Consider the following 12804-nt stretch of genomic DNA (forward strand, 5'->3'; position numbering starts at 1 on the left):
AGCACAGGGGGGGCTATATACTACAGGGGGGGAGCTCACAGGGGGCTATATACTACTGGGGGAGAGCGCACAGGGGGGCTATATACTACTGGGGGAGAGCGCACAGGGGGGCTATATACTACTGGGGGAGAGCGCACAGGGGGGCTATATACTACTGGGGGAGAGCGCACAGGGGGGCTATATACTACTGGGGGAGAGCGCACAGGGGGGCTATATACTACTGGGGGAGAGCGCACAGGGGGGCTATATACTACTGGGGGAGAGCGCACAGGGGGGCTATATACTACTGGGGGAGAGCGCACAGGGGGGCTATATACTACTGGGGGAGAGCGCACAGGGGGGCTATATACTACTGGGGGAGAGCGCACAGGGGGGCTATATACTACTGGGGGAGAGCGCACAGGGGGGCTATATACTACTGGGGGAGAGCGCACAGGGGGGCTATATACTACTGGGGGAGAGCGCACAGGGGGGCTATATACTACTGGGGGAGAGCGCACAGGGGGGCTATATTCTACAGGGGGAGAGCGCACGGGGAGGCTATATACTACTGCGGGGAGCTCACAGGGGGCTATATACTACAGGGGGAGAGCGCACAGGGGGGCTATATACTACTGAAGGAGAGCGCACAGGGGGGGCTATACACTACTGGGGGAGCAACAGGGGGGCTATATACTACCAGGGCAGTCACCCCCTTTGTACCTAATATCAAAGGCCTGGTGAGAGAGAAAAAAATGCCAGTTTTCCCGCTAATAAGCAGAAATTTTGTATATAAATAGTTGAACGTTTGTGACAAAGTAACAAAACACGTTTCCTACTGATGTTCAGCTCGGACCTTCACCTGACAATAGACCCCGGTAAGTGGACCTTCACTAAAAGTTGTTGAGTACCCCTGCCATAGGATATAGCAGCGTCTGCTGCCGAAGCTCCTATTAAATGGAGCAACAGCAGCAGATCGTTGCTATATCAGTCGCTTGTTTTTCAACATGTTGAAAAACAAGCGGCTGCAACGATCAGCCAACATGAACGATGTCGGCTGATCGTTGCACTCTATTCCACGGGACGATTATCGTCCGTAGCGGCCGAATACGAACGATAATCGTTCCGTGGAATAGGGCCTTTACTCTGTGCTGGTGAGGGGACAAAGATAACATCATTGTTTCAAGATGGCAGACGGGGTCAACATGAATCAGGGGTGTAGAGCACTACACTTCCAGGGTGGTGTGGGTGGGGGGGGGAAACGCGGGAAAGGGGGCCATTCACTAACAGAACATACATTACAAAGTTGTATAACTTTGTAGTGTGTGTTATTTAGTGAATAATTGCTGAGTGCCGCAATTGCCAGTGCCATCATGTAAGTCTATGGAGACACCCCTCTCACATACAGAGCAGGGAGAACAGGCACACAGCAGCAAACATCTCTTCTCAGTAGAAAAAGAGGAAAAATCTCAGTCTCCCCTTTATGACCTGTTCATAGTTTGTTCCTGGCCTTGGCTTCAAAAATCTGTCAGATAAATCGGCCAGTATAGACACACTAAGCCTGCATAATACATTTTAAGCAGGGGTCTCCAAACCGCAGCTCTCAGGCTGTTGCAAAACTACATTTCCCATCATGCCTGGACAGCCAAATCCAAAGCTTTAGCTGTCCAGGCATGATGGGAGTTGTAGTTTTGCAACAGCTGGAGGGCCGCAGTTTGGAGACCCATAATTTAAAGGATGCAGCGGTCCTGGTCAGTGATTGGTGCAGGAACAGGGAGAAGGTGTCCTGGGACCAAGAATTCTTACCATACTTATCTTTTCAGTCTCCTTCCCCAAGTTCTGAGGCTGCCAATTTGGGCTGAAGACAGAACAGCTCACACCATTCTCTGCCTCCCCCTCCTTCATTCTGAGACAATTCATGTAAACCCATCTCCCCGGCCAGCTGTCTCTGCATTCTGTAATGCCAGAATGGTTAATCACAGTGATGTCACCAACAATTTGACCTCAGATAAACCCTCCCAGCATTACAGAGTGCAGAGACAGCTGGCCATGGATGCAAATGAGCAGTCTCAGGAGGGAGATCTGAGCGGAGACAGAACAGCTCACAGTTTTTTGTGTCTTCAGCAGAAAGCAGCAGTCACCGGACTAGGGGAAGGAGACTGAAAAGACAAGTATGGGACAAACAGTTAGGCTCCAGGAGAGGGATGATTTAGCATGTACTTTACCTGAGGGGAATAACCCTTTAAAGTCTCTCCTGCTGTTGTAACTAGGTCATAATGTTTTATCGGTGTAGTCCCATATAGCCATTCATGGCATATCCATAGGATGGTGCAAGTTATACCAAGGTTCCCCATCCCTGAGCTAAACTGTGTGTAATCAAATGCAAAACTGTAGCAGTCACCTTTGTTTCTGTAATGAATCATGTTCATGAGGTTTGGAGAGGTTTGTACTCTTTTTGGAGAATGTGAGGCTACATAGAGCATCTAGTAATAGGATGGTCCATTGATTTTAATGTGTGTAATGCTGTGTTTCCCCTGCGGGGGCACTGCAGAGCGCAGAAAAGGCCCCACAATAGAGATGAGCATAAGTCAAGCACGCTAGAGTCTGAACCCGGACATCACCATGTTTGATTACTGGCAGCTTAAGATTGATACAGCCATAGGCCATAGTCTAGGTTTAAGGACTCCCTAGGGCTGCATCCAACCTCTCAAGTCGCTGGTAATGAAGTGCTGTGAGTGCCAGGTTTGGACAGATTCTAGCATGCACAAGTTTGGCTCAATCTTACTCCACAACATTGATACACATGGAGCCACTTTTACCCCATGAAGCATAGTAAGTGTTGGCCAGTTTGCCTTGGAAAACCCAAAAATAAACTAAACTAAAGAGGTCAGATTTGAAAACAAACAAAAAAAAAAAAAAAAGTAATAAAGACACACAAAATACCAAGAGTCTAATAGCTTGTCTGCATAACTTTTATAAAAATCTACAAAATCACTTCTTATAAATTATAAAACCTCTTGAACAAAGTCTGCAAACGTCAAAGCTTTCAACGGCGACCAGAGCCGCGCTAAACATAGATTGTGTATACTACAGAACATGCAGTGTGCAAAAAGAAAAAACAATAAAATCTGTGCCGTAAAGTGCAATAAAAAAAGTGGTGTGACAGGGCCGAGCTAAGGTTGAATTCACATTGGGCAGATTGGATCCAGGAAGAAAAAAGTTAGCTCCATTCATATGAATAGGGTTTAGGTGGCAACAACCCTACTTATCATGTGGAAGAAATCTGCTCCATGTGAATTCAACCTAATAGCGGTGAACTATAAAAAAAAAACGCAAAAACTAAAAATGACTGTGGGTACCATATCCAAGATAGGCAGAACAGACCGCATAGAGTGATGTGAGGAAAAAGCGGCGAGTCACATGAAACGGAATGTTACCCCAACTGCAAAAGTAGTGAAGGGGGTGTCATGTCCCGGCCCTGCTCAGTCTCGTAATTTAAAAAAAAAACACAAGTTTTTGAGTTATGACATTCATAGTGATACAATGAAATTACTGCAATACAAAAACCGCTGCATATATATATAAAAAAAAAAACTAACGTAAAAACAACGTAGGGTCTTCAGATGAGAAGCCAACTAGTCAACGGCGAACCCTGAAAGAGAAAATAGGACTGGTGTTTGCAACTTTTGACAAATTCACAAAAGCAGCCCTGGCCTAAGCAATGAATTGCTGATTACTAAATAAGGCCGTGACATCCAAGCATTTGGTTGCTCCAAGAGTGTATGAATGCAGGCACACCAAGCACTCAGTTTACTACACGGCAATAGAGTCACCATTCTTGGGATAGGTGAGGGCCAGAGCTGTTGGACCCCTGGAGTTTAGCAAGTTGCCTATGCTGGGGGATAACAAGCCCAGATAATACCCCTTTAAGAGATAGGTAAAACTGGCATCTGTCTTTTAGGTAAAGCATGGATCCTCCAAGATGGCAGAAAGGCTCAGATTACATGCACAGAATACAGGACAAGCTGTTCCTGCACATACAGTGGGAAAAAAAATAATATTTGATAAACTACCGATTTTGCAAGGACACCTGGGGCAAAATTGTAGATCTGCACAAGGCTGGAATGGGCTACAGGACAGGATGACCTGGTCAATGGATGGAATAGTGCTGGGACTATAGTCTTAAAGATGGCTGTTAGTACCACCACGCAGTCATGGATAAAAATCCTTCATGACACAAGGTCCCCTCACTCACACCAGCACATGGCCACCTGTTTGGATGATCCAGATTGTCATTGGCAAACCCCAGGGGACAGTGGGTCAGACGAGAAAAATATAATTTTAGATCAACTCCACCGGCTGTGTTTAGAGGAAGAAAGATAGGTATAACTGCAAGAACACAGTCAACCATGAAGCTCAGGGCTGTAATCACCACACTTGGGGGCTTTTCTGTAAAGGGGACAAATTTATGCCAAATTTTTTTAAGTCAAAGCCAGGAATGGATTTGGAGGAGAAATCTCAATCTTTATGACCTGTTCTGTTTATAGTCTGTTCCTGGCTTTGGTATCGAAAATCTGTCAGATAAATCTGTAAATGCACCCCAGCAGTGGACAACAGATTGCAAAGGAGGGAGGCATCTAACATGCCAGTACTGTCCCGATTCTGAGGAGATAGCCCCGGCAAAACCATGTCACGGGAAGCTCTGCCCCCTGTTGTGAGAAGCCCCACCCCCTTTCAGCACAAGTGATGTCACACATGCAGAGCAGGAAGAGGAGTCCCTGGGCGACTACAGGAACCATACTGGTGAGGTAAGTATAGCTTTTTTTGTTTTAAATACAGATTAAGGGACAAGAGGATGCTGAAGGGGTACTGGTATGATCATGAAGGGACAGGAGGATGAAGGGGGAAGTAGAAGGATGGAGGGGCAGAAGGATGAGAAGGGTAGTACTATGATGGAAGGGCGGAGGATGAAGGGGGTAGTAGTATGATGAGGGGGAAGGAGGATTAGTACTATGATGGAGGGGCAGGAGGATGAAGGTGGTGGTATGACGATATGGGGTGCAGCTGCATCATATGGGTACAAACTACCAGTATGTACAGTCGGTAGAATGCCATCTCTGAGTCTCATAATGCTCTGAGTGGGGTGTGTAATATACTGGGGACCTAATACTGGGGTGTGTAATGCTTCTTGTGTTTTGACTGTAAATTCTAACTGGAAAATTTTGAACCCACACCCATGATAGGCCACACCCCACAGACCACACCCATTATAAGCCATACCCCTTTTTAATGCTTAAGTGTCCCTGGAAAAAAATTTCAAATGTTGGCAACTATGATCTAGTGGCCAAGACTTTGTGGCAAGGAGTCATTATTGGGAAAGATTTATAAACAGGTTACAAGTCACCTAGACCATTACATGGCGGGGAGTCAGACCTGCAGGCTCCTAGTAGGTTTTCCTAGAATGAGAGTTTAATTTAGGATTTCTTTTGCCCACTCACCCAATTCCTTCAGTATGTGCAAGGCCACCATCTCCTTAGCTTGCTGGTACTTGTCGGTGGGAATGAGCTTGTCTCCAACCAGCCAGGAGTATCCCGAGAACGGCACATCATGGTTTGGTATCACCACCTTGTACCAAAACCTGAGCCACCCAAACGTGCCGTGGCCCAGGAACTTGATCTGGTAGACTGGCTGCCCCAGTTTTGCCCTCTCGCAGAACAAGCTAAGGCACTGGACGGCGTTGGACGTGATTTTCTCTGGCTTGACGTCGTCACACGCTGGGGGGAGGTAGGCATTAGGCTTTTCCATAAGGCCAACTTGTATCTTATGTTTCATGGATTGCTGAAGCCAGCTTACAGTGAAAGGACAGCCATAGAGAACCTGGACCCCTGTGGGAAGAGCAAGGTTATAAGTCCACTTATACATTGCTACTAAGCGCTACATGTCTGGCTAGTGTAGTACATGGCTTCTGTCCATGCCATATTATGGCCCAGGCCATCAAGGGGTTACTAATGCTTTCATAATACCCGGTGTCATACCAGAGAAACACCTACTGCACCAACTCTACCAACCAGGCTCAGGGCAAAGACCACTCTGGCTGTAAGGCATCTAGCTGGAGCAGTAGCTCTTCCCCACTTCATATGTAATAAACCAGACACTGCTCTAGCCCTTTTAGATATTTTCCCATCCAAAAACTGAAGGAGTAAGCCTCAAAATTAGAGGGGCATTCAAACACTACAGGTAAAAATGAAATATTGTTTAGCCCCTAAAATGGAGCAGAGACTAGCATCAGTGGCACTGGGCCTTTAAAAAGGGGTATTCTGCGCAGGTAAAATACATGGTGAATCATCCCCCTTCCTAGAGACTTATGGTGCGTTTACACAGACAGATTTATCTGACAGATCTTTGAAGCCAAAGCCAGGAACAGACTAAACAGGGATAAGGTCATAAAGGAAAGACTATCCTCTTTTCAAATCCATTCCTGGCTTTGGCTCCCAAAATTTGTCAGATAAATCTGTAAACGCACTCTAACCTTTGTTCCATACTTATCTTTTCAGTCTCCTTCCCCCCCGTTCTGAGGCTGCTGCTTACTGCTGAAGACATCCCTGAGCTGTTCTCAGCTCTCTTCTTACCCTCCGAGAAAGCTCATGTAAACAGTTTCAGTGGCCGACTGTCTATGCACTCTAATGCCAAGAGGGTTGATCAGTGAGGTCACCAGCAACTTGACCTCAGATTACCCTCCTGGCATCAAAGTGCAGAGACAGCCGGTCAGGGACACTGTTTATATGAGTAGTCTCGGAAGGAATGAGGGAGTTCAGAGCAAAGTGAACAGCTCACACACAGTTTTCTATGTCTTGAGCAGACAGCATCAGCCTTAGAACTGGGGGATGACTGAAAACAAATTAAGGAACAAATTGCCAAAGGCCAAAATACTCACTAACCTTCACACAGATTTTTCTTTGCCAGGGCGGCTTCCTTGTGGGAATTGTATTTTACAACAGCCATGTTTGTCATGTCGGTGGTGCGGCTGGCGTAGAGGGAGACGGCATGGACCCCGGTGGTCATTCCTCCTAGGATGCTTGTTAGCAAATCTCTATCGAGGAACCCTGGCAGCCCGTCCAATACAAGTTCACTCTTTTCAGTGCTTCGGCACACCAGCATCTTATAGCCCGGCTGAATCTCATAGCCGTTGAGTTTGGAGATGGCCAAGTCGGCAATGCGTTTTGTTGGATAACGCGCATAGGCGAAGCCGCGGTTCAGGCCGCTGAATGTCATCATTAGGCGGAACTCGTAGATTTTCCCCACCGTTTGGAATATCGGTATTAACACATTCTCATAAATCTCTTGAGGTAGATTGCCAATGAAGATTTCTGAACCCAAAGGGGGGGCTCCTCCTACCCAACCTGCCCAAAAAGGAAAAAAAATATATATACATACACATACACCTTTATAGACCATCACTGCCTTATGACAAGTTAAAGGGGCACTCCAGTGAAAATCTTTCAAATCAACTGGTGACAGAAAGTTGTATAGATTAACTTATTTCTATTTAAAAAACATAATTCTTCCAGTACTTATCAGCTTCTGTAAGTCCTGCAGGATGTGGTGGTGTATACTCTCCAGTCTGACCATGCTCTCTGCTGCCACCTCTGTCCATGTCAGGAACTGTCCAGAGCAGGAGAGGTTTTCAGGGATTTGCTGCTGCTCTGGACAGTTCCTGGCATGGACAGAGGTGCACTGTTTCAGACTGGAAAGAATACACCACTTCCTGCAAAACATACAGCAGCTGATAAGTACTGGAAGACTGGAGATTTGTAAATAGAAGCAAATTACAAATCCGCATAACTTTCTGAAATTAGTTTGAAGGGGGGGGGGGGGGGGGGGACACTGGAGTGCCCATTTGAAGGGGCACTTTAAGTCATACAACTTGAGACTGCTGTGTATAGCAAGAGATTAGCTTCAAAACTGCTAGCAGAGTTGCTTAGGAGCATGTCCTGACATGGCCGGGGGGCAGCAGAGAGCCAGTGTTAGGGCTTTGTCCTAGATAGTCTGGCAGCACAGGGCTTCCATAGAACTTTCCTAATTTTAAAGGGGTCATCAAGGACTGAGTAAACAGTGCCAGTCTAGCCCTCGGTTTGGTGTTGCAGCTCTGTTCCATTGAAGTGAATATATCCAGGTTTTAATACCTCACACAGCTGCAGGACAGGAGTTGGGCTCTTTGGAAGTAAGCTGACATTTTTATAATCCTGAATAATCCCTTTAATAAAGACATTACAGAGTCGCAGCGCTCTGGTTCCCGGACGTCTTTTCCCTTGGCCACCTCCTCCCCAGTCCCAGCAAAAAAGTGCCCCCCCCCCTCCCGGTTGGACTTCCCCTTTATTACCAGCACCTTTTTTCGTCCATTTTGCTGCCCCAGCAGTTAACCCTACCTGGAGGAGGTCCACCATATGTCCTTTGTCCATTCACTTGCACAAGTTTAATAGCGTAACCTTTCATCCATTCCAGAAGGTCAGCTTTATTTTTCTGATTCACAGAGTCGATCCAAATCTGTGGCTAAAAGAAACATGAAAAAAAAAGTAGGGAAATTGTTGTAAATAGGGCTGGGCAATATGGCCAAATAAAATCGTTTTAATTTTTTTGATTGTTCGCAATTTAAATTTTTTTTTTTTTTCCTTTTAGATGAACAGAAAATTTCTCCCTGCAGCGTCAGATACTTTTTAATGACGTTTGAGACAACGACTATTGCTTCCCTGTGTAACAGAAATCCCCCATGTAATACACAAGCCCCCTCTGTGCCCCATATAAGCAGTTTTCCCAAATATGTGCCACTCTGTGCTCCCATATAGTATAGGAGATCTTTGTGACTCCATCTAGGTAGGGTGTAGTGGAGGTATAGTGGATAAGAGGTGTAGTAGTAGTAGTGGAGGTATAGTGGATAAGAGGTGTAGTAGTAGTACAGGTATAGATGATGGGATGCAGTAGTAGTAGTAAAGGTAAAGATGAGGGGTGTAGTAGTAGTACAGGTAAAGATGAGGGGTGTAGTAGTAGTACAGGTAAAGATGGGATGTAGTAGTAGTACAGGTAAAGATGGGATGTAGTAGTACAGGTATAGATGATGGGATGTAGTAGTAGTAAAAGTAAAGATGAGGGGTGTAGTAGTACAGGAACACCACATGTAAGGGGCAGGTCAGCGGCGGCTCAGCTAGCAGAAGCAGCTGGAGCACCACATCGGCCACTGTGCACGCCCCTCTCCGGACTGCCCACCAAGCACCTCTCCGACCGCAATGATTCTAAAATTCTGGGCGAATTAATTGAATTCGATTAATCGCCCAGCCCTAGTTGTAAGTACCATTACCTTCTGCTCCACATGTCGTGGAAGAGTTAGTCTCTAAAAGCATTATTACACAGAGCGGTAGTCCGTCCAATGAGGCTGATTCAGCAGATTATTGCTCCATGTAATACAGACAGCGATCGGCCGAAGAAATGATCAGCTGATTATTGTTGGGGGGGGGGGGGGGCATGGATTGATTACTGGCTGATGCAAAAAAAAAAAAAAAAAAATTCTACATAACTGTCCACACTCCTGATGGTCTCTCCCCTTCTGCCCTCAGCCACCGCCGGAACTTCGGAGCCAGTCTCTGATAGGCCGCAGCATTCTCCACTGCAGAGACTGGCTCAGAAGTTCCAGCAGGCAAAATTGGCATCAATAAATTATAGCACAAATAACCTACAACCTCATCAGCCAATATCCCCTACCAAGTAGTGATGGTGCTGGCCCCCGGCTCCTACATGTTAGGGAGTCACCAGGAAGCGGTGAGCAGTGTGTACCCCAAAAGTACTAAAGATGGCGGAAATCAGGCAGGTAAATATCCTTTATGATGAGGAACAGATTCGCACCGAGTTTGTTCATTTAACATTATGTTAAAAGGAAGAACAAAATGCAAATACAGCTGCAGGTTTCTCACTTATTTAGAAAAAAAAAAAAATTGCAACCCATTTTTTTACTAAGACAAATAGGGTTGACCACATTTCCTGTGTTAAAATTAAATGAACTCACAGTAAAAAAAAAAAAAAAAGTAAATTAATAAAGCAGTGTGACCCCAGCCTTACTCCTGAAGGCCACCCCCGACTTCTCTTAGAATGCCCCCCTTTCCCAGGCAGATCCATTAATACTGTCGGGGGGAAACAGTTTTGTGAATGAGCAATCCTCTCCAGCCATCATTGTGTATACATTGTATCTGTCAATATTTAGAGTAAACACTTCCTGTCCCTCACATGCCCCCTTCTCCCCCTACCCCAGTGTCTGTAGGCAGGTAGCACAGAGCTGGACATGGAGATAGAAAGCTAGTGCCCAACACTACAAGTACCAGCACAACTTCAATCTTATCTAAAGGAACCCATTAAACCTTGCTGTCAGTATAGTGAACCCCGTCCAGTCCTGATGGCCATAAGTGAACAAACGCACCTAGGAGGTAACCGCATTCAGACACTACATGTGAACAGTCTTTACATATAGTACATGTAGTTCCATCGCAAACCACCACCCACCCCTAATTACACTAATTAGCATCGATCTAACGGACAGCTGGAATCCCAACGGACATTCTAAACTTAAAGTTTAAACTTCCAACTGACAAAAATCTAACGGACCGGGCGCACTGATTGCACCGATCTAACGGACCGGGCGCACTGATTGCACCGATCTAACGGACCGGGCGCACTGATTGCACCGATCTAACGGACCGGGCGCACTGATTGCACCGATCTAACGGACCTGGCGCACTGATTGCACCGATCTAACGGACCAGGCGCACTGATTGCACCGATCTACCGTCCAGCTACCGCCCTCACCTCACAGGCTGCAGTCCCTGGCTGCTGCTGCTGCTTCTTCTGCTCCATCTTGTGTCTCCAGCAGTGGCGTCTGTCCGTCTGCTTCCCTCCTGCACTTATATAGCCTCCTGCCCCCTAGAAGTTTCTCAGCACTTGTCCACCAACCAATCCATAGTGACCCTATCAATCCTCACATCCTACTGGTTCCCTGCTGCCCTGTGCCCTCCCCCATGGAGATTACATCCAGGGCCTGCTGCAGGATGATGGGGGTTGTGGTGGTTGGAGTCAGGTGGACAGTGCATCCTTATTAGATGTGGCTCCACCCTGACTCCTTCTCTTCCCATCCACCATGTTCCCTGCTCCTCATAGCTGGTGGTTGTCTGCAGCCAGGCTCTCCAGGTGGATAAGGCTGTTGGTGTAAGGTTGGGTTCACACATTGCAGAACTGCACACAACTCCATGGAGAGGAAGGGAGGGTGTGCTGGGCTCTGTAGTGCTCTCCATATTGCGTCAGTCCTGATGTGATGGCTCCAGGAATACAGCAAGGACCAAATGGCTGGAAAATGCTCAACATACATATATGTTACTGCCCAGGTAAATATATATATATATATATTATATATATATATATATATATATATCTATCCTTCCATACTGATTATACAAAGAAAGGTAGAAGCCCAGTGTGTACATGGAGCAAAGTTTTGATTCCCCTCCCAACTACATACAGTAGATGCACATACACACAGATAGCATACCTCCCAAGTGTCCCTCTTCTGTAGGGACAGTCCTTAGTTTTGCCCCATGTCCCTCTTTTTGTCCTAGGAATTAGATTTGCATTAATGAAATTTTTTTTATGTTGTTCTAGAAAGTGTCTGGTTTCTTGCTGTTAAGGGTGCATGCACACTGCGGAATAGCGACAAGTAATCCGTCACGCATTCCTCAGCTCGCACCCGCCGGCGGACTGAGGTGGGCACGCGTCCCCCGCCCATGTCATAGACTCCATTCTATGCACGGGCGGATTCCGTTGTCCGCCAAAAAATGAACATGTTCATTCTTTGGACGGACGACGGAATCCGCCCGTGCATAGAATGGAGTTTGACATGGGCGGGGAGCACGTGCCCACCTCAGTACGCCGGCGGGTGCGAGCTGAGGAATGCACAATGGGTTTTCCGTCGCCATTCCGTAGTGTGCATGCACCCTAAAGGGTTTATCTAATGCTACGAAAACATGGCCACTTTTTCCACTCTCTTGTCTCCAGTTCAGGTGCGGTTTGGAATTAAAGGGGTTATCCAGCGCTACAAAAACATGGCCACTTTTCCCCCTACTGTTGTCTCCAGTTCAGGTGCAGTTTGCAATTAAGCTCCATTTACTTCAATGGAACGGAGTTTCAAAACCCCACCCAAACTGGAGACAACAGGAGGGGGAAGGTGGCCATGTTTTTATAGCGCTGGATAACCCCTTTAATTGCAAACCACACCTGAACTGGAGACAACAGTAGGGGAAAGTGGCCATGTTTTTGTAGCGCTGGATAACCCCTTTAATAGACCCCAAACGTGCATATTATTCCATCATGTGGTGCAAGTAGGATCCTAAAAGTTGTTGTATTCAGATGAGTCATGTGACATTATGGCCCATCACACATCATGTCACACATGCAGATTATATGGCCCCGTACACACATCTGTAGGTATTGCGGATACGTTCCAAGGACATGATCCATGCTGCAAAAAATTATTAATGGTGGTTTTACACGGAGCGATAATTCGCCCAATCGCACGATTAACAATTTTGAATGAACAATTTTTTTTTTTTTATAACAATCGGTGTTTAGACGGAACGATACATCGTACGGAATTTTCGTTTTGCGATCGTTTAAAGAAGCAGTTCACTTTTTTTTTTTCTCTCCCCCCCAGGTAGCCGCTGTCATGTATACTTACATAAGATGATCGGTGTCCCGTTCCCGTCGGTCAGTTCCGTCCCGCGGTGCCGTTCACAT

The 12804-nt window shown here is 46.4% G+C and overlaps 1 protein-coding gene across 1 annotated transcript; it reads right to left on the reverse strand.

Moving 5' to 3' along the window:
- Nucleotides 1-2945: 2945 nt before the first annotated feature.
- DND1 (DND microRNA-mediated repression inhibitor 1) lies at nucleotides 2946-11166 on the reverse strand. The gene is made up of 5 exons (XM_069969618.1): nucleotides 10828-11166; nucleotides 8406-8529; nucleotides 6918-7379; nucleotides 5478-5864; nucleotides 2946-3631 (listed from the first exon to the last, which is right to left on the reverse strand). Exons 1-5 carry the CDS (start codon nucleotides 10873-10875, stop codon nucleotides 3615-3617), a joined length of 1038 nt encoding a protein of 345 aa, XP_069825719.1. The 5' UTR covers nucleotides 10876-11166; the 3' UTR covers nucleotides 2946-3614.
- Nucleotides 11167-12804: the final 1638 nt, after the last annotated feature.

This window comes from Dendropsophus ebraccatus, chromosome 5 (assembly GCF_027789765.1).
Source record: "Dendropsophus ebraccatus isolate aDenEbr1 chromosome 5, aDenEbr1.pat, whole genome shotgun sequence".
NCBI classification, from domain to species: domain Eukaryota; kingdom Metazoa; phylum Chordata; class Amphibia; order Anura; family Hylidae; genus Dendropsophus; species Dendropsophus ebraccatus.